Consider the following 22,729-nt stretch of genomic DNA (forward strand, 5'->3'; position numbering starts at 1 on the left):
ATAGGTAGAGGCTGGAGCTCCGTGGGAAGTCTCTGCCGCCCGCATGGAGACCCGGCTCCTCCTCGGGGCGCTGCTGTGCGCCTGGCTGCCCTCGGGTGAGTGTCCCGCCGGGCAGGGAGCGGCGTGGGATGGCGTGGGAGGGCGGGCAGGGCAGTCCTGGCCATCGCTAACCCGCTGCCGTTGCCTTGCAGCCCTGTCTCCGTGGGGTGTCCGGGCGCAGCTCCCCGCCGAAGGGGACCCGCAGCTCCCCAGGTGAGAGCCGGCCGGGCACAGCGGGACCCTTTCCGGGCTGGCTGGCTGGCTGGCTGGCTGGCTGGGTGGGTGGGTGCGCTGCCCGGGCCGAGCCAACCCTGCTCTTTTCTCCCCCTCAGCCGAGGCGGCACCGCGGGACCCCGGAGCCGGGGCGGCCTCGCCGCGGCGGTGCAGGTGAGGGTGCGGGCTGGGCAGAGGGGATGGCGGGCGGGCACCGCGGGGCCGGGCGCTGCCACTCCTCCCTTGGGAGATCAGGCCACCGGGATGTGCGGCTTCCCGCTGGAGAGGCCCCGGGAAGAGAGCATCCACCACATTGCATCCAGGGCTCGTGGGGCTGATGAGCTCAGGTGGTGCCGGGCTTCCCAGCGCCGCCGCCGGGAGAGACCCCTGTGAGGGGGCTGGCTGGGCAGGACAGAGGGATGGGTGTTCTGTGCTGCTCGTATCTTGCCTCAATATATCTGGACATTCCTGTGACACCATCAGTAATTTTGGTGGCTGTTCTCTTGGGGACTCTTCAGGACTTGCCCTCGAATGTGTGTTTTATCCCAGCCACGAGGAGTGTCAGTCCTCAAAGTTTAGTGTTTAAGCAGCGAGAGAAGATTGCGTGACTGTATCTAGAGTTTTAGCTTGTTCCAGAAGTTATGTGTTGTACGGAAGCATCCTTGCTCGAGGCAAAGTTGAGGTCTAGTCTGGCTCATCCAGTAATAATTGCTTTGTGGAAGCCTTTTTGCTTCTCAGTAGAGGTAAAGGAGCTGGCAGTATTGGGTATCTACATCACTGCACAGGTTTTTGGATGTGGTTTATCTTGGCAACTCGACTGTGTCACTCATGGCGCGTTGCTGAAATGTAATTAGGGTGTGTGGTTCCCACTCCCTTGTTTGAGGGTGGGAAAAGGGAGGATTGCTTTGTAGTCCTTGTTTGTGGCTCCTCAGAGGGAGTCACCTTTCTTTCTGCTTTCTCCCTGCTCTTTCTGGGAAGCACTCAGCAAAGAAAAAATTTCACATAACTGCAAACAAGTAACCAGATCAACCACCAATAATAGCAAATACTTCTGGATTTAGGTTCTCCCATGAAGAATTCAAGATCTAGTAATACATTTTTTGTTTCTTTCTGGACTAGCCTACTGAACAGAAATCTTCAGTAGGAAATACGTTTAGGAGGAAGGAAAAAGAAAACATACTGGAGACTTGAATAGAGTGTACTTTTTACTTTACAGTGGAGTTTTTTGGGAATTTTATAGTAAGCCAATATGAAGCAATGGTCTTGCTAAAAGTAGTAAATTTACTGACAGACTGAAGAGACTTTTAGGTGTCTTGTTTATAGCTGCTGATTTCTTTGTTCTTTCTGAAAGGAGTCTGGAATGGCAGTTTATAGCACTTCACCTACGACAATGTCCTTGTCTCAGGACAGGAGAATTCACAGTATGAAATGTGGACCATCCAGTAAGTTATTTATGTTTCTACATAAAGTGACTTCAGCTGTCCCTTATTTTCTGTGTTGTTTAATCATTCTTAGGAAGAAAAAAATCCTAAAATGGCTAATACAGGCCTTAGTGATAAGGAGGCTCTACCCTGTTTGGTCTCAAAAGTCCCCAGGAGAGTGGAAATTTGTCATGGAGTTTTACCTAACTTAAAGTTTACACCTGGTTCTGTTTTGATTACTTGAAAGACTGTTCCTAACTGCAGGTTTTGTAATAAGGAACTTTCAGAAGGAAAATCTGCTCTTGTAGTGTGATTTACATAACAATGTGGATTACTGTCTAGATGATACTAAATTGTGTCCAGTACCTCTTCTGTGCTTGGAGATTTTTTGTTTGTTTGTTTTTGCTAAGGTAACCTACAGGTGTTTTCTGTGTGATGATCTATGGGTTAGCAGGATAAGGTCCTTTTGGCCACCAGCTTGCAGTGGTGGGCATTTGCTTGAGGAATGGGCATCTTTGTTTTGTCTTATTTTCAGAAGTGAAGTGGATGGGCTTAAGTATCTTTGGTGAAGGGTAAAGATCTCTGTGTTAGCTCTGCAGAAGGGTCTGGGTCATGCTTGTCTTGTAGAAAGGAGAAGAATGAGGCAAAATAATTCAGAGTAATTTTAGTTAGTGATGCAGACCCTCTAGTTTCTCTTCAGTCAGCCTGACCACATTGGATGTGGGACCTACATAATAGTGAATAGTCTGGATGTGCATCCCATAGCTTTATGGCACAAAAGGCAAGACTAATGTGTGGAATGGACTCTTATCAATTGTGATTAGGGTTGTGTCCTCTCCAAAAGCTTTTAATGCCTTCAATACACACTGTTTTCAGAAGCTTTTAAGGAGCATGTAGCTGAATGTGGAGGAAGGATACCAGAGTTTAGAGAAGCATAATATTGCTCCAAGAAAAACTATTACCTATGAATCTCTCTCCAGAATATGAAAAAGTTATAGATATATTGTGTATGATAAAATTGATTTAGAAACCTAGCACTCTGTACTAGTAAAAATTCCTCTGCTTTTGAGGGTTGCACCATCTTACTGACCAAGAAGTTGTTATGCTCTTCATTTTATACAAAATGAAGCAGCTTACAAAGAGAAGATATGCAGATCATGCAGATATGGTGAGAAATTTGTTGTCATAATAATAGTTTGTTTCACTGGGTTTGGTTTTTGCCTAGTGAAAATTTCTTTAATGGAACTACAAGATTTCATTTTTTGCTTCAGGTCTGGAAAAAAGATATGTTATCGTTCAAGTGTGCAATAAAAACCATGGACATAAACTCATTGCAAGATTTCTATTAAAAAGCTTTTGTCAAGGGTTTATGTGCAAGTTTATAGTTTCTTAAATATGCCTAATATTTAAGAAATGGCAGAACAAATTTAAACGAGGGAGAACAAAATGATTGTAAATGTCTTATGCTAACTCATCACATGGCTAAGCTTCTAGAGGAGGGTGCAGTTATGATGCCAAGAATTAGGTTTTACTGCTCTCTGTAGATGTGATAGTACAAACTTTTTTGTTTTCTTTCTAATTTGTATTTCTACGAGGCAAAGATATTCCATATGGATTTTCCATTTCTGATGTACTTGTTTTGGCAAGACAGTGTTGTTCAAGACATGCCTTAAAAATTATTAATGATTACCTGTACTTGAAGGCAAATAAAATCAGTATTATTAAATGCTTTTGAACAGTGGGAGGCTTGGAAGTTTCCTTTTTAAATCACAGTAAATTAGTGTGTGGCAAATGGAGTCTATTTTTGTATGTGTGTGAAAGACACATTAAAAAAACAAAATGAAAGAATAATCTGATCTGTTTTGTACGATGCTCTAAATATGTAGAAAAATAGTTTTCATTTTGGTCTCTCCAATTTAAAGAGATGCAAGCTGCTATAACTCTGCCCATGGAGTGGGATTTGCGAACATCTGGGGATGTATGAAATAATTAACCTTCTTTGTTTAAAAAACCTTAGCAAATAGAAACCCAAATCAAAACAGCAAGGTAGGCTGTCAGCTGCTTTCTCTACTTTAGCAATGTCTCTGAGAAAATTATTCTTTGAAGTACTTATAAGTTCACTATAATCACAGTTTTATATTTCATCCTACTACAGTCAATTCTTGCTGCAATACCATTTTTTCTTGTATTCTGTTACTCTATAAAGATAAATCAACATGTTTTATGTGGAATGAATGCATGACTTGTGCAAGAGATCTCTTTACCTTCGTGTTGTGTTAGTCAATTGAAAGCATTTCAGAAAGTGAAATGTCTTAAGTCATGTCTTCCCTGTCACTGGAACAAAAAAGTTAGTATGGCACAAGCAAATGCCAAGAGATAAGTTCTGTGTTAGTTTCTTGCAGCCAGGGAACATGGGATTTGAAATGTTTATCAGAAAAATTGATGAAGTTAACAGGTAGTTTATATAGCTGTTAAACTTCCTTCCACACAAGTATTTTTCAGGCAAAATTAAAAAACAACAAACTAATGTAAAAAACCCCAAACAGAAAACTCCTGAGCTAAAGCATTAAGAACCTGGGACAGGCAAACCAAATTATTTCTGGAGGTATTCAGGCTACAGCTGATAATTTCTAACATTCTAAACACCACAAATTCTCTTGTGTTGAAATGTAGCAGGCACGAGACACTGTTACCACAGAAGATGCTTGTCCCTTGCAATGTGTGCTTGAGAACTGATTTCAGGAGGTGTACCAGAGCAGAAAATACGTGGCTAACTGGAAGGCTCTTGGAACTGAAGGGCTAAAATTACATCCTACTCACTCACCTCAGAATCCCAAAGAGGTACATTTGACATGCTAGAGCAATGAGGTACTTGGCCTTGGGCTGTATTATTGTATCCTTGCCCATTTATGCTGGGGAAAACCTGTGCCACTGCAGGCAGGTGCTTTCAAGGACTAGGAAGCTGAAGGGTAAAAAATAATGCAAGAAATACTGGTTATATTAATTCTCCCATAGCTGAAGGAACACTGAAAGCTTGCACCTAGAGAAATGTGCAATGGAAATTATGCAGAGTTACAAAATATAGAATTTCAAGGTTGTTGACTGCAAAAATTTAAATATTACATTTTAAGCACAACTTCTACTTTTTTATGTGTGGCTCTAGATCTAATTTAAGTTTCTTGCAAATTCTTATCCTGATCTGCTTTGCTTTTTCACCTTTCCATTCAAGAATAAAATTTGTTGATTTTTAAATAATTGATAATTTTAATACTTTGATTACCTTCAGACTCTTCAAGCGAACTGCTCTTCAACTCTTGCATAGAACTTTTAAAATATGTGATTTTTTTAAAGGATTCTGAAAAATATGACTCTTGTCTATTTCTGTAAATGACTCCAAATCTCTAAAACTGTTTGGGTAAAAGTTGATATCTAGGCAGAATCATAAGAACTGAGGGCATGGGCTGGGCCTTGTATCTGTCTTGCTTAAGCAAAAATTTATCACTTCAGATCTCTTAATTAATCTTTCATTCTTAAATTTTCTGTCCAACTGAATCTAGTAATGAATGTCCTGAAAAGAAACCTGTGTCTACTATTTTGCATTAAGCAATTTTTGTTCATGCTGTGTTTTAAATAGTAGAAAAAATAGTAGCACAAGGAAGTACTAAATATTTTACTGAAAAATACTCATAGGAAGGTACACATCAGGCACAAATACTCAAGAATTAATAGTGTACTGGTGATAATGGTGTGTTACCTTGGGGTCAGACCTGAGCTTGAGCATCTGTATTCATGTGATAGTTAAAGCAAAAATCAAGAATTTCCAAAGTTGATGTGCTTGGTAATCTGCATAGTCAGAAGTGTTCTTGAATGAAAGTGAAAAAACCTTATAGATATCTCTTTGATGTAGTATCTTAACTTTTGTGTGGAATACATAGAGAAGATTTCTTTGCAGTTACCTCCTTGTGCTCCAAGAGGAGAGCACTTCTTTAGTGACTGTATCTCACTTCATGCTGAAGGGCTCCACACTATATAAATTACTTCTTCTATTCCTAATGAGCATGACAGATCAGAAGACCCAAGTCATGGATGAGCAACCCAGGACATAGCATTCAATTAGAACTGAAATAAGTTCAAGAGATCTTAAGTATTCATTGGAGAAGAAGTAATGTAAGAAAGCAGATAAAGCTAAATGTGCACAATTATCTGAGATGCAAACCCACTAAATATGTTGCATCAATAATAATATTTCAAAACAAACGTGTATTTTGATGAAGATGCAAGATGCCTTTGAGCAGCTATCATGGTGCTACTAAGGAATGTCTGTGTGAAGCTTGGACACTGCTCTGCAGAATCCCTTGTGGGGACATGCAGATGGGCAGGATTACAGTCACACTTTTTCAATAATGGGCTCGAGGCTCTGCTACTGCTCATAGAAGAATTTAAAAGGGGGATGAACTGAAAAGGGGGTCCATGTGCTCAAGGGACTAAAACAACCCTATCCATGGGGCTGCAGCCTGTTCAGTAATTACCAGGGGGTTAGAGTATTTAAGCTGAGAACAGCAGAGAAGAATTCAGACCTGTGCTGCAAGATGATGCCAAGTCTTCACCTTATTTGATAAAGAAGGAATTTGAGGCTGGTTGCTTCCTCACAGCAGTGGTCATGCTATCAGGGTGATTTGCAGGTTCTGGTGGCAACAGTGGTTGGAAATCCCATTATTACTTATGTGAGTCAAATCATGCTATTTAGGCCTCCCATTTTCTGCTAGAAAAGTCTCACCAGTTTTCAGTTTCAGATTCCAACCCAGTGCACTCAACTGGCATAATGTCAAAGGGGAAAGAGGAGCTGAGGAGTTTTTAATAGGTGTCACTTTCAGGTAAATAAAGGACAAAATATTGTTCTGTAACTTTTCCTAATGTTAGCTTTTACTTAATCTTCATGTATTTTCCCTTTCTGCAAGTATTAAAATTTCTCACATTTCTAGGGGAGATATAAACTTTTGATGTGGTCATCTGCGTTATCTTATTTGGAGAGGTCATATTCCTTTAATGACAAAGATTAGAATGAACGCCTTGTTACAGGATATTTTTTCAGAATTCTTTAGGAGGTATTTCTGTGTTAATGGGGCAGAATTGCATGATTAAAGGAGGTCACATTTACAGCAGTAGGAGTGCTAAATGTGATCTGAAACAATGCTGCTTTCCTCATTACCTTCTTAAGGATAACTAATGTTTGCACACACAGCTGTTCTATGCAGTGTAAGGAAAGACAGTTTACAGTGGTGTAAAAAGGGATATAAAATACAATAACTAAGATTGTCATACTTTCTTAGAATCATAACACACAGAAGAAGTCTTTATAAAGAGGAAAACGCTCATGATTGAGTCATTTGATTTTTGATTCAGATTTGACTAACATCCTTTCTCTCTAAAGGAGAGCCAGGGAGATCCTACCCAGTGACAGCAAGGGTCCCCAGGTCAGCTGACTGTTTGCACAATCTGAACAAACATGGCTTGAAGCAGGTTACCTGAGCCATGCTTAGAATGGAATCATTCAACCTGAAACATCAAAAGGGGGCTAACTTCCTCTACAGCTCAGAGGAACATGACTTGCAGCCTAATTGCATGTTATTGTAACTGGGCAGGCAACAGGGCATAGTCTTAGAGAAGCAAAGAACAGAGACCAGGGCTCTGGTTACACAGGTCTCACAACACTCAAGATGAAAGAGATCAATGTCTGCCTCCCTTGACAAGAGGAACAGGCTTTTGCATTATTGACAAGATTGGTCACTGTGAGCATGTAAATGAGATGGCTCAGCCACTGTAAGTAAGGACCTTTCTGCATGGTGCTTGCATTATTTTTATTGACCTCACACTGGCCAGGCAGGGAAAAGAGCTGGATAGTTGGGCTAGCAGGCAAAGAAGCATTGCCTTTTACTTTGTCTACCTGCCTTGTTCTTTTGAACATGGCTTTTATTTTTTATTTTTGTTGGCAGGTAAGAGAGTGCTTGTTGAAACCAAGGGAATCAAAATTAATTGTTTGGATATTTTGCAAGTCTTTAAATAATTAGTTAGTATTTATAATGGGATTGCAAATGGAAATGGTAATGGCTTGAAGTTGAAAGGGAGTAAGTTTAGATAAGATATTGATAAGAAATTATTTGCTATAAAGGTGGTGAGACACTGGAATAGTTGCTCAGAGAAGGAGAGGATGCCCCATCCTTGGGAGTGTTCAAGGCCAGGAGGGATGGGGCTTTTGAGAGACCTGGTCTAGTGGGATTGGTTGCTTTTTTAAGCTACCAAAGAATAAGAGATGATCTTTAAGGTCCCTTCCAACCCAAATCATTCTATGACTATTTTTCAAGAATGATGTATTTGTAAAGATAAAGAAAAGAAGACTGGTTTCTTCTGAGCAGCTTGTCTGCTTTCTGCAACTAAAGCAATCTCAGTTTGTATTCTAAAGTACAAAAACTACTATGACTGCATGCTAGTAAATTATTAAAATTAATTTCCTGAACAGATTTTATAGGAGCAAATATTAGCAAAATAAGTAAATGGATCACAATTTAAAAAAGATTTAATCACGAAGTTTAAATTTAGTAACAGCAAACTTTTTCTGCTTGTGCGCCTTTTTCTTTAGACAATGAAAACTTCTGTTGTATTTTGATATGGATCTTCCCAAGGAAAATAGCAATTAAAAAAACCCATCACCTCCCTCCCCCAAGCCCAAAACTGTCGATTACAGGGATCTGTGTCTTTATGCAAACTGTTCGTGGTTGGTGTACTTGCAAGCTGTAAGATGGAAGGAGGGCAACAGGTAAAGAGACACATCTGGGGTTGGAACATCTGTATTTCTAAGGCAGTCTGCTCTCATCCTGGCAGAGCTTACCAACAGGGTGTTACTCATGGAAGGATACAGGCACTGGGCTTCTTCATGGTGCAGTACTTGTTCACTTCCTCTATTCTTTACTTAGAGGACTGAAAACATGTCAGATTAGCAGATGTCCCAGACATTTTGATTTTTCTTCTCTAAATGTGCAGTAGATTTATTAATCTGGCTGTATAACTTGAGTTGAAGCTATCACAGTGTGTTTCCTTTTTGTTGGGCCGGTTGGATTCTCAGGGACACTTTAATGCTGAGTTATCAACTCCTGTCATTCTCAGAGTTACATTCCATGAAAGAACTTGGTCTTAAGAAAGAAAACTATCATAATTTACTTTTTACATGCCTTGATTTTTTCCACTCAGGTTCACTGACATGTTTTAATGGAGGTGAGTGTGTCTACAGAGAGCTGTGCAACTGCAGTCGATTTAATGCGACGGGACCAAGATGCCAGACAGGTGTGTAAAGAGAGAAATCTGACGGGGTTTCTGGGATTGCTCCCACTGCTGCAATGACTCCTCTCTGCCTAAAGGTTCCCTTCATGCTGTAGCATTTTCTCCATCCTTTCTTTTATGTCATTATATTTCACAGCATGTTGGCTTGCACTGCCCCATCTCAACTCCTGTTTGTATCAAAAAAACAGTGCTATGTCTCAAGTGACTCTCCTTTTGTTAGTGTATAACACAGGTGCTGAAAGAGATCATATATGCAGGACATGGGGCCAATATAATTTTGAAACTTTTGATGGACTCTATTATTACTTTTCTGGGAAATCCACATATGCCCTTGTGAGACACGCTGAGTTAGATGAACAGAGCTTTTCCATACAGGTAGGAAATGGTACTCTACATTCCTTTAAACTGTTTGAGCATGCTAATAATGTATTCATTTTAAGAGATTAAAAATAACTTGAGATGATAACAGGGGGTTGTATAATGTAACCTATATGTGATTTTAACATGATGTGGGCTACCAGTTACGATAGTGTAAAATGTAAACAGCTGGAATAAAGACTGTGTGTCCTTCCAGAGACTACTTTGTTCACTCAAAGCTGTGAAAAGACCACTCCATGACCATGGCTATGAAAATACCACTCAGTTTTTTCCACAAGAGGGGGACCAAACTTCTTGTTCCCATTCTGAATGCAGATTTGGTGGTATTAGTTCTGTTACTGTGAATTACAAAGAATTTGATTAAAACGTTGACTTTGTGATTTTATTTGGCAGGTGAATAATGATCCTGAATGCCATTCTTCTCCTTATTCCTGCAAAAGGTCCATTAGTTTATTCTTTTCTGGAGATGAACAGATAAAGATGAGCAGTGAAGTCACCTATAAAGGATTTGGGTAATTGCAGTCATGCTTCTAATGCTGTAGTTACATTGGAGTTAACAGAGATGTAAACTTATTCCTTGGTAGGCTGAAAAAGCACCCAGACTACAGCTGCAACATTTACCCTCCATTTATTGAGTAGTGTCTGAGGAAGGTGATACCTAAATTAGTGATATATAGAATTAAGTATAATCATCGGCATTCATGATTTTTGCTGTTATTTGCAAATTGATGTGGTTTAGTGGAGTTACTCAGTATTTCCATCAGGGATTTTCAGTTGTATGAGGAAGTCATTATCAGCAAGTAATTTCTTTTTAATAGTTACACTTTCTAATGTAGTACTGGTTTTGGTTCTGTGTCATTCCAGAGTACAATTACCTTATGTTATTGGAAACTTACACATCCAGAAGCTAGCTGGATACTTCCTAGTCAGGCACCAGTATGCCTTTACTCTGGCTTGGGATGGTACATCTGCAGTGTACATTAAAATGGCGCCAGAGTACCTGGGCAAAACCCACGGACTGTGTGGAAACAATAATGCTGTTCTGCAGGATGATCTGGAAACCAGTTATGGTGAGTATTTAAGGTACTTCCTGCTGTGTAATATGGTGGGTTTATTTTTCAGGTGAGATAAATGTTCCTTAGTATTTAGTTGCAATGCTGATTGAATTTAAGATGGGTGATTTTTGAAATGGAAAATATGATATGGAAATACTTCTGCTAAGTGATATTTGGTGAAGAGAGCAAGTTTCAATATGGATGGGGCTGTAGGGAGGAAGATCCTAAAGCTGTCTTACTCAATTACCTACAGTGGTATTTGTGCTCCAGTTTCCTGGGACCTGAAAGGTAAAGTCTGTTTTTAAATGTTCACTGCCCTTTTAGAAATTTTCCAGCCTGTGCAAGCCTGAGGTATTGCTATCGGAAATAAATCAATAATTAATAAATCAAATTAATGAAAACTGTCAAATCCTGTTTGATCTGGCATTTCATTTGTGTTAACACTTTCAGAATTAACCAGTGATTCTTCAATGTCAACTTCAGACACTTCTGAAAGTCTTGGATTTCAGTAAATAGTGAGTGAAGATATCTGTGAAATGAGAAAAAAAAATCTCATTTCAGGGAAAAAAACCTCATTTCAGGGAAAAAATCAGGTCCCCTAAAAGTATCTCAAGTTAGGCCATAAAAACTTCTGGAAAACATTGTTTTGGGCTGTTTAACTGTTGGCTCCTCCTCTTGAGGATATTTCTGTAGAGCACTACTTCAATGCTCAGAGAGTGAGTGTGGTTTCCTCTGTTGTTTATGCATTCCACGCAGTTCCAGAAAGCACCAGCCCTGCTCTGTTAGCAGTTATTACCCCCACTAATACTTTGCTCACTAAATCAAGTTGTTTATATTAATACCAAGATCAAGGGGTCTTTTCCCCAGAGACTTTCCTCTCCCCTCTCACCTTTCTCAGTGTCTCAGTCCCTTAAATCTGCGTTTGTAGCACAAGTGAATTCACTGTGCACGAGCTTTATCCACTTAGCTTGGGGAGCAGTAGTAATAAAGATGTGGTAAGATATGCATGTGTGGGCAATCCAAGCAGTAATCAATGTCTCCACTTGTCCAAGGTGGATGATGATAATAATAATGGATTAGTTGGTTTAACCCTAGTATGGACATTGCTACTTAAATAAAAGAGTCATACCCATATTTGACTAATTCAAACAATCATTTTGTACCATTGCAGTGACTCAGGAATGCCTCAGATTTCTTGAGTTTTAGACTCCCCATTGGGAATTTTCTATAAAGTGACAGAATAGACCTATGTCTATACAATTTATTAAAGCTTTTGTTTCCTTTATTCTATTGATGACTAAGGCAGGTGTAGTCCTTCTCCCTTAAAGCCCTTCCTTGCCTGAGTAAGGTGCTTTCTGCCATCCTAAAGCCCACCTCTGTAGTTCCTTTTAAAAGTATTTTTTGCTTCTTTAAAGGACCAGATTGATTTCAGCTTATTTACTTAGTAGTAAGAAGGGTTAGGTGTTCTCTTCTTGATGTGCTTTGATTATTGAAACGTTTTCCTGGGAAACCCTATAGAAACACTGTTGTTCTGCCAAGTCACTGTGTGACTGTGTGTGTCTTGTCTAGGAAAACTGACAGATGATGTAACAGAATTCGTAGAGAGCTGGCAGGAAAATCCTCCGCAAGGAACACCCGATTGGGATAAATCTCTTCTCAATGAACCGCCATGCCTGACACAAAGCCATGAATCTCTGCAGGTTTGGATCAACACAGAAGGGTTATTGACATAGTTGGTGATTCTAATTGGAGCAAGAGTTTGACTTAATTTGAATGTTCAGTGAATAATTTGACAACTTCTAAGCCATGAAGAAGACTGGAAATATTTGCACCTTTTTGGGGGAGAGGTTAATTAAAATACTTACTGCAGCAGATCTTCCCTTGTCCTGTAATCATTTCCCCTCCACGCTGCCGCCCCTCTTTTCTTCTGAATTTAATTCTTGATCTTTTCAAATGTTTTACTGTCTGCATAACAGCCAATAGAAGTGTTTGACTATGAAGCTGAATGAGTGACAAGTTGTAAAATATGGGATTCTTCTAGAACTAGTACACATTCCTTCCCTTTAGGAAGGATAGAAAGAAGCAGGGAAGCAAAACCAGAGCCAGAGCACAGTTCATTTGCCAGTGCTTAAAAAGACAATTATTGTTGCTTTTTTCCATGACATTGAAGTAATTTTTCCTTTTAACTAGTATTTTCAGGATATAACCCTTAAAGTGCTTTGAAACTGAAGCTGATGCCAGCTATGGTTTATTTCTCTTGCCTTTTACTGTGTAATTTAATTAAAATGAAGGCTTTTTTCAGGTCGTCTTGGCTTAGTTGCAAAATTAACTATGCTCTTTTTGGGGAAGGGATATATTTTACTACCACTGATATGACCTTCGATAAAAGATTCAATGTTACGGAAACTTTGGCATGGAGAGCAAGATGTTGCTTAACACTGCTTCTATTTGTTGAGAGGAAAGTGATTCCTAGACACAGACAGATGTCTGTTCTGATTTTCCACAACATTCTATTTTATTCTGCTTATGTTTGTTTTTGAAAACCTCATTACAACAGCTGTCTCTTTCATTTCAGAAGGCATATGCTCTGTGTAATATCCTGTTACATCCCCCATTTAAACAATGTCATGAGTATGTGAGTCCTCTTTCTTTTATGGCAAGCTGCACAAATGATCTCTGCATGTAAGTGACTGTTTTTGGCTAATTCCAAAGCTATTATAAAAAACCATGGTCCTTCTATCATAAGAATGAATTAAAAATGTTAAATGAACAGATTTGTGGCTTTCTCTGCATGTAAGTTTTTATCTATCATTGTTCTGTTATCTTGCTTTTCTCACCTGTTCTAGTTTTACTGCTGTGGAATGCTGTGGAGTTGCTCCTGTTTTCTTTGGCATAAGGATGACCAAAGCCAGGCCCAGATATTTTCCTAATGTGTTAGTCTACGTCCCTTGAATATATCATCTGTTTTGATTCTGAGTGTGAAACATCCTTAGGTGCTTTCTGCCATTCTAAAGCCTTTTTACTATAACGAAAAGTCATAGTGAATGAGCCCGTTTGGCTTCTTCAAACTGTATGGCAATCCATTGAAAAGAGGAGTTTGATTACTATTTGAACTTATGCTACCATTTCATAACCTGCTATATTGCTGGTCCAAGTGGTTTTGACTAGTTAGATTAAAAAAAACAAGGCAGGTCAGAAGATAACTTCCATTTCTTGTACCCTGGTGGCTCACTGGTAGAAATTTTACACTTCCTTCTTGCGAGTTTTCTGCAGGTGGTTTTTCCTTCTGTAAAAATCAAGACCTTTATTGAAGTGTCCTTATACAGCTGTATCTCTGGCTTTTGTGGATTTATTCAGGAAAATAGTGTCAGGTCTCAAATGTATTGATACTTACATTGATGATCTCTCTTCAAGTGTGGCAGGAAGTTTTTTTAACCTTTTAAGACTTTTAACCTAGTCCAACAGCACAATACTTTAGAACATTGTTGAAGTAGATTCAAACAGTATGGTTGGATGCAATTCAGGAGCATTCATGAGGTTATGGGTGTATGTTTGAATGGAGATACACAATAATGTCTCACATTTTATTTGTGTAAGGTCAGCAGCTGATGATGCAACTTGGTGTCGAGCACTCACTGAGTATGCCAGAGCATGTGCCCAAGCAGGAAAGCCACTTCATGGATGGCGTGTGCACTTCCAGCAATGTGGTAATGCCCATGCTCTTGTACTTGGAAATGCTGCTTGGTCATTGTATTTTGAGAAGGGTGCCCTTCATAGTTTTACTTCTTTGCTGTTCTCCAGTTTTGGACTCATCCTTAATGAAGCTCTTAAGTGAGTCAAACTCACTTCAAGGCTACACAAATGCAATGGGTTTCCTCTTTAATATGTGTGATTTGTACCAAATTTCTTTAAAGCACTAAGCTTATTACAATGTTATTCTTTAAGGTAATTAAGCCTTTTTATTTATGTGGAGCTGCTCTTTCAAATATTGTCAAAGTCTTCATAGCTTTGTGATACAGAAAATCCGTATCATGAGTGTTAAACTTAAATTGTAGTTGCATAAAACTTCATCTTACAAGTCACATAAAGTAAGTTTGAAAGAGGTTACCTAATTTGTTTGCCTGCCTGGAACACAGGACCAAAACTGCTTTGTCATCTATGACAGGAGATTTCCCCTGTGGTTCCAAAAAATCTCTGTTAATGGGTGTTCTGACCACTTCTAGTGATGGTCTGAGTATCTTAAATAGCTCTGCTGTGAGAAAGTATAATTTAAGATTATTCCTTCTTAATGCACCTTAAATGGAGCGAGTGGGAATATATAAATATGTATCAATTCTCTGTGTGTTAGGAAAGCCATTGTTTTAGACAAAGTTTATCTAGAGAACAGATACTCAACTGACTAGCCAGGAAAGAAATACCTGAAAGAAACATGTACAGTCCATTTAAGCCCTTTGGCAGTAGCTCTACTTCTCCACCTGTTTCTATATTTTAGCCATTACCTGTGCTGAGCCCTTGACCTACAGTGAATGCATCAACTGCTGCCCTGTTTCCTGTCACCAACAATCACAGTGCATTGGCAGTGAGCTTCACTGCATTGATGGGTGCTACTGCCCAGATGGTGAGTTTTGCTCCTCAGAAATGTATTTGATTCTGTAAAACTTTCCTCCTCAAGTTACACCCTATATGACCCAACTAGATTAAAGCATTCCCAGGAGCTCTTTATAAATTGAGTGCCAGCAGAGAGGGGATAACTGACCTTGTTTTCCTAACTGACAAGAGCCTTTTCCTCCCTGTAAAATGTAGGAATAGGTTTCAGCACAGATCCACATTCTAGCTGTAGAGCTGCACAATTTCAGTGAAAGAATGGGGTTTGCTCTGTTGTTACAGGGCAGCCACCCTCCTGATTTTGGTGGTTGCTGAATGGTTTTTGTTGGTAGGGGAAGGATTGTTTTGGTCGCTTGGGTTTATTTTGTTTGGGTTTTTTTCCTGGTTAGGGTCCTTAGGAAAGCTCAAAACCATGACATAAATAAAACTCATTCCTGTGGCCAGAAACAGGTTTTAATACTGAGGCTCTTAGACTGTTGTTTCATTCTGGCAAGTGAGGTATTCAGCAGTGTGGCCTGTAGCAAAACTTTGTCCTCATCACCAAAATAGATGTTAATATCCAATACCTAATAATTAGCTTCTGTTGGCTACATAATTCTGTCTAAAAAGGGGACAGAGAAAGTTATGCCATGGGTCTTCAAGTCCTGCCTCTTATATGTATATGCCATAAATTATGCTTTTTATGGTTTGGTAAAGCCTTTTTTGCTTCTGGTTCTCTGATAAGAAAAGAATTATAATAATAATTATAGTAATAATGAAAAAAGACCAAAAATAATTCAGTAAAATAAGGACCACAGAGGCAAAGATTTGTAAATGTGTTAAAAAATAAGCCAAAGGTACTCAAAGCAGCACAGCTTGTATATTTGGGTTTGTTATTTTGTGTATGCATGGATTCCTCTCCCTCTCACCTGGTATTAAATATTTGTTATTTGCACTATGTTTAGTGTATCTCGAGAAATTTAGTAACTTGATCCCTGTAATATAGTTTATTTAATATAATTCAAATGCACCTCTTTTTTTGGGTGAAAATGACTAACAAATAGTCTAGAGTTTTATTATTGTACATGACCATTATGATGTTCTTGAATATAATTGTTAGTGCTCTGTCAGCTGTTGGCATAGATATTTCACTTTTTCCTTGTTATTTTATTCCTTCTAGGCTTAATTTATGAAAATGAATTGTGTGTCAAGCCTATGGACTGTCCTTGTGACTACCATGGACGTTTCTTTGAAATAGGTTCAGTGGTTTATGAAGAATGTAATAACTGGTTAGTAATTTTTCTTTTTGCATTGTGAACCAAATCCCTTCATGATCGTAGGCCTTCCTCAAGGCCTGTTTCAGTTAGAAATGGGATAAACTTGATATGTACTCACTGTTTCTCCATACAAAAATTGTTGTTCTATGTATGTTTTGCAGTTAAGGAAAAGGTAAACTATTAAGGCATTAATGTGGAAGAAAATGACAAATATTGCAGAGAATACTGTAATATTTAGTGCTGTTTTTCAGTTTGAACTCTCCCTTAAAAATAAAAATAATTTAGAATTCAAAATCTTAACGGGACAACTACTTTGACTTTGTCTCCTGTTTTTATTGTCTCACTTGGACATAAAGACCCTAATGTAATTGTGACATTAAGCTGCTGTTTTGGAATTTGTAAGTTAAGTTTATAAACTGGAAAGAGAATTTGTAGTACAAGAAAGTGCCTTTTATTGGATCACCTAAACTGAAAAAAGTTGCAGATGTGCAACTTTTTCCCCACAGTAATTCTGTCTTTAAAAGTCATAAGATTCAAATTGCTTGTGCTTATTCTTCTCAACATTATTAATCCTTAGCTTTTCTAATGGTTGTTAAGGAGCTAAAAAGAAACGATAGTGATACTGGATGCATGGATGAAATTTCACGTGATCATGTCCTCATGACAAGATTTCAGGCATTCTAAAGACTGTGATAACTCTGTTGTACCCTTTTGTAAGACTCAAGACACTTGCTGCTCATTCCATAGAGTAGGAATCCAGGAAGTACAACTGAGAGACAGCTGGGTATAACTCACAAAATAAAAGTATGAAAACTTTTTGTTTTGATTTCAGCACTTGCATTGGAGGAAAGTGGATCTGTACGAATCTTACATGTCCAGGTGTGTGAAAGTCTTGAATACTTAACTGTTTGATAACTCAATTCTTACTTCAGGTAAAATAGTACTTTTAGATCTTAATATGATATTTCACTATGTATTTGCATTTTTATTTCAATCTACACACTCAGTAGATTAAATATTAAAATGGTCTGGCTTATCAGGTAACTGTGTTAATGTTTCTGAAAATCAGTCTTACAAGCCACAAATCCAGTACCCATAACATAAGGATGACACACATTATTGTCTCTTTCTGGGGGAGGAGCTGCTCAGGTATCCTGGCCTGGCATCAGGTGGGAACTCCATAACAAAAGCAAGGAAAAGTTTAAGTTCCTAACTGTGTTCCTAATACCTGGTTGTAACATAAATACAATTTTATAAATTAAAGAATGTATCAGAGTGTATGAACTCTACAGTGGTAATAACTGTAGAGTTATTGCTATGATTAGTACTCTGCCTTTACTACATGCTTACATGCATTATTTATTATGTTTTTCAGCTGAATGCTCCGTTTCAGGAGACACCCATTTCATGACCTTTGATGGGCGCAAATACACTTTCCAAGCCACCTGCCAATATATTCTGGCAAAGAGCCGCACCTCTGGAATGTTCACCGTATCCTTGCAAAATGCTCCTTGTGGATGGGTAAGAGTTGCAGCCTTCTTGTAATGTTTATATCCTGAAGGGTCTATTAATGGAGGGGGAAAAAAAGCATTTAAAAAGAAAAGCAAGCTACAAGCCTGTGCATGTGTATAGCTGATCCTAAGGGTGCTATTAAAAGTGGTGTGATACTACTTTGTTTGAAAGTTTCTGATGCTGTACACAGAAGTCACCAAATATTTTTGTCTGCCTAATATCCAAGACATGTTCTTTCATTTGTTTTGTATGTGCATTTCTGAGCATGTATTGTAAAACTATGTGTGAGGTATGGAGCACTAGTAAGGTTTTTGACTACAGAGTTTCATTTTTATTACAGTCTTGAAAGGGCTAATAATTTTCAGGCAGTTATGTCAAGATAGAACAGATCTTAAAATTCATACATGGTATGGGAAATGTAGTGGACTGAACTTAGCTGTTTTCTCGAATCAGGCTTTTCTCACTGTCTGAGTTCTACATGTGCATGTAAGGGCAGGATTTGACCCACATTTATACTGAGGTCATGATTACCAAGCTGCTGGATTCAGCGTAGGAGAAAGACTTTGTATCTTGGCCAGACTTATGTTCTGTCTCCAGTGGCCTTCTGTAATAATTTTTACTTAGAAGCAACTGTACAGGCATTTGAAGTGTATATAGCCTTAAATATGACTTTGCTGTAATTCTAGACCATCTGTATATGTTAGGGCCACATTATTACATAGTTCACATAAAATCAGATTCAGCACCTTTGCTTTGTACTTCTGTGGAGGTAACTACATTAGTTTTCTTCTGTGTTTTAAATAAATGTGTGATTCTGTAAGTCCTCTTACATTAATGATTGCAGGCAGTTTCTATTGTTCATGCACTTGAGATTTCCTTGGAGAAATGAAATGGTTATGTCAGTTGTCATGCTACACTTTATAAAGGCATATTTCAGTAGTTGTTTTCTATTTCTGCATTTTAACATACTTCTCTGGATGACCGAAAAGACTTTTAAGTAGAAAGTTAGAATAAAGTTGCAGTGACAAGTTTATTATAATAGAAAGTTTTTATTTGCAGTCCAGGTAGGGAATAGGAGACTGAATGCAGGGAGTGCGCCCATCTCAGTGGTAGAAGTTGAGAGGTAAGAAAAATAGCTTAACTGGATAGAAACCAAATATATTCTGAAACTTGATGATCCACAAATAAATGTCTCTTCTGTGGTTCCTAGGAGAAGTGTATCAGGACCCTAGATGAGATATGTGACAGGGCCTAGAAGTCAGCACTGTTGAAAAAGTAGATTCCTGGGTAGGAAATAAAATTTCTGTATAACACTCAGCCTTCAGCTCTTTGAGATAGAAGTGTTACAGTGAGGCCTGTGAAATAAAGTCTTGGCAAGGACATGCACATTTAAAAAACTTCCACACTTTAACCTCTGTGTGCATTTTTCTTGTGATCCTGCTAGAATTTCCAGTTTATAGGAAGATTGAGGCTGTTTCAAGATGTATTTGGTTGTTGTTAGAATTCCCCCCTTCAAGTACATATTTGAGTTAGCTTGGTTTTATTTCAACAAGTTGGGCTGGCTTCATTCTGTGCTAACCTTGGAAACCTGAGGAGCTGATTAAGTTTGTATCATCTCAAAGAAATAAAAAATAAAAGGCATATATGTGAAACAAAACATAGGCATAGGCATACATCTATTCAGTGTCATAGTCTTAGAATTTTGCAGGGTCCAAGAAGCTTGAGAAAGGTGGTTGTGTATAGTATAGCTGAGCTATATAATGGAAGAAAAGCAAAGGAAATCCCCAGAGAAACTGTCTAGGCAATTTTTGTATCAAATGAGAGTTGAGGCCAAAGTGACTTCTTGCAGAAGCTCACAGCAGGGTACCTTTCAGCCTGAGCTGCTGAAAAGCCAATCAATTAACAGAGCAAATACCTGCTGTGATAATGTGCATAGTATGTATGTGTGTCTCATTCCCTTGGGCTAGGGAACACTGCATACAAACAGACAGAATTATGCTTTTTGGTATAGTTTTTGTGGTTACTTTTTTGTTGGGGAAAGTGATAACCAAACAAGTTGGCTTTCTGCAGCGCTGGTGAGACTGCAGAGTGCTTTGTGGTAACTCTCGCATTCTTCCTCAGCCTCACTCTGTGACTTTGCTTAATGTGTCTTTGTGTCCAGGTGGTTTGTAGGTGAAAAATACCAGATTCTCTTGGCTTTTACTGCATGTTGGGCTTCATACTTCACCTAGGCTTTAACAAAAGTTACCTGATCAGTCCCTAACAGGCATAGATTTTACAGAGGTCTGAGTAAAGCATTCTGGATGTTAACAGGGTAATCAGAGGATTATGGGATATGTCCCAGAACTACATGCTGCTAATTTAATTATCAGTGTACAGGTGATAAGAGGGTAGTGAGAACAGTTTGTGTAGTATAACGCAAGAATTTGGGGCTTCAGTGCAGCTATTCAAGTCTCTAATTATCAACCAGCTGGTACCACTTGGCAGGAGATCTGCTTTTCAGTTCCCCAGGCACCCTCCATTATCTTTTTTTTCACATTTATAAAAATTAATGAATTGAAATGGGAAGCTAAAAGATTTGTAATGTGGAATCTCATATTTCTTGATGGTTTGAGATTTTATGTGCTTCCTTAAAAAAGCCTTATCACTCCCATCTCATTCAAGCAGACTAGAAAATGTGGAAAGAAAATACCTGGGGAGATTTCAGCTTTCTGAATCACAAAGAATCCAGTCATCCTGAGCCTTAGAGTTGGTGACATAAACAGTCATCAGGCAACAAGTTATTTCAAAATGATGTGAAATTTTGTTTAAGCACTTTCTGGAAGGAGAATCAGTCAAGTGATCAGCACAGCTTAACCTTATCTGAGTTTCAGGTGACAGCCTCACTGGCTTTGTAGTTTGTTTGATGAGAAGGTCTTCTGAACATAGATTTTTTTTTTTTTTTTTTTTAAAGAGTCTAGTGAGAGAAATGGCCATTCCTGTGAAAACACCTGCCAAAAGCTGGCAGGGCCAGTGCTGAGAAAGAAACAGTCTATTGGAACAGAGAACAATTGTCAGGCAGAATTTCTCCTTCAGTTTAAGCCTCAAGGAATAATAAAGCTTTTGTTGATACTGTGTAGTAATGTACATACTATGGAGGGTTGTTTTCTTGGTTCTCCTCTGCTCTGCATGCCTCCTGACATTCTTTTATTTTCAGCTTTTTAAAAGACCAACCATATTGTCAATTTGTATCCATTGTTGCTGAATGAAATGCACAGAAACCTAATTTCTTAGTAAAGAGGCAAGACAGCAAGATAAGCTGCAAGTACATGGCTTCACAGGGCAGATGTCTGTCTTCACTCTCAGTCTAGGAGAGCTGGTTGAGCTGATGAAATATCTCCAGTTATTTTTATAATTTCCTATTTTCAAGTTTTGTTTTATCTTTTCCTCTGCTGGTGAAAGATCACTGTTGCATTATTGTCTAGAGAGAGGGAAATTCTGCATGTAGCTTTTAATCTTTACACACCGAGGTGTGTACTTGTGTCCATGGTACTTGAGCTGACAGATGATCTACTCTGTGCTAGTTCAGCATCTCTCAGAGCCACATGGCAGTGTGACTTGCAGCTGTAGGAATGGTTTTCAACAATCAGGGCAGCACTTGAAGTCCCAGTAAAAGTCAGAGTTGAATAAAAGTGTAAATCTTTAAGCTGAACATTCCGATCTCTTTGCACTGTGAATGATCCTATTCACTGTATAATTTTGATATTTGTGCAGCTGTCCAAAGGTTGTCTTAACTACATCTTTTTCAGTGCCTCTTTCAGCAGTGAAGATGCTTAGAATTTTACTGTTTCATCATTAGTTACAGCTTCACTGGAGGCAGTGGGGCTGAATAATGTGGCCTCTGACACCTCTGGTGGTTATTTCTTGGCTGCAGCACAGTTCCAGATACAATCAATTTGGAATTTTCTGCAGGGAGACCTAGAATGTTCTTTGGCCGTGTGATGTCTGTATATATTCTGGTGTGTAAGACTGTTTTGAATTTGTGCTGAAAATGGTGTTGGTAAGAGAGATGGTTTTTTAGGACATTTTGAAACATCAATGATGCATAATTGAGATGAGAGTAAGATGAACAAATAGTGTGACAAGAGTGGACCCAATTTTTGTCATTGTTCTGGAATACCTGTTAAATGGTTACAAGGTCTTGCAGTGAAGGAGGCTGAGCAGAAGAACCAGCAATTGGGTGCTTCTCCCTTTCGTCTGCAGATGGCAGGGAATGGACAGTCTCTTAACTTTATCCAGCCACACTTGGCCAGCCTAAATAAGCTGGTGGTGTCTCAAGCTATGCTAAAGAGATTTGAGTGTAACAGGAGTGGCACAAACCTGATTTCCTTCTAGATCAATAAGAAAGTAAAATGTGGACTTGGATTCTGATGTCTTTCAGCATGTAGCAAGGTCAGTGCTGACATGGTGAAGTTCACATCATCTCTCGATCTATCTCTGTGCCTGATTCTCTTTGATAAAGTATTTTTCTTAAGAAATTAAGTAGTGATCAAATTCATTTTGTTAAGAAAAATCTGTTAACCTGCTGCAGTTAATATACATTCTTTAACAAGCATTCTCTCCATATTGGCATTGGAAGCCAAAGTACCACTCTGCAAAGTGGAAGTCCTGTCCTAAAAACTTTGATTGTAATTGACTACTGTTAATCATCTACCTGACTTGTTTCCATGTTACTTAGTAGAGGTGTATTTGCTGTAGAATTTCAGTTAATTAGCTGCTTTTGGTACTGCTGACAATTCGGTTTCACTGAAGAGTGTGGGTGTAAAAAAAGTGAACAAGGTTGTTCTAGGATTTTTTTTTTTTTAGTATATTTCATCCAGACTGCAATGCAGTATTCCTACTTGTGCTTTTTTCTGTATGACATTTTGACTTGGAG

At 38.7% G+C, this 22,729-nt stretch overlaps 1 protein-coding gene across 1 annotated transcript in view; it reads left to right on the plus strand.

Moving 5' to 3' along the window:
- The window catches only part of OTOG (otogelin), a 95,201-nt gene continuing 72,472 nt past the window's right edge, over nt 1–22,729 (plus strand). Inside the window, exons 1-15 of the mRNA XM_069016876.1 lie at nt 1–95; nt 192–252; nt 372–426; nt 1,604–1,694; nt 8,919–9,011; nt 9,229–9,383; nt 9,780–9,898; nt 10,251–10,456; nt 12,011–12,141; nt 13,017–13,123; nt 14,039–14,148; nt 14,934–15,059; nt 16,206–16,314; nt 17,135–17,181; nt 17,678–17,823. Coding sequence (XP_068872977.1) covers nt 44–95; nt 192–252; nt 372–426; nt 1,604–1,694; nt 8,919–9,011; nt 9,229–9,383; nt 9,780–9,898; nt 10,251–10,456; nt 12,011–12,141; nt 13,017–13,123; nt 14,039–14,148; nt 14,934–15,059; nt 16,206–16,314; nt 17,135–17,181; nt 17,678–17,823 — 1,608 coding nt within the window. The 5' untranslated portion in view covers nt 1–43. The remainder of the gene's footprint in view (nt 96–191; nt 253–371; nt 427–1,603; nt 1,695–8,918; nt 9,012–9,228; nt 9,384–9,779; nt 9,899–10,250; nt 10,457–12,010; nt 12,142–13,016; nt 13,124–14,038; nt 14,149–14,933; nt 15,060–16,205; nt 16,315–17,134; nt 17,182–17,677; nt 17,824–22,729) is intronic.

Source organism: Aphelocoma coerulescens, chromosome 5 (genome assembly GCF_041296385.1).
Source record: "Aphelocoma coerulescens isolate FSJ_1873_10779 chromosome 5, UR_Acoe_1.0, whole genome shotgun sequence".
Lineage (NCBI taxonomy): Eukaryota > Metazoa > Chordata > Aves > Passeriformes > Corvidae > Aphelocoma > Aphelocoma coerulescens.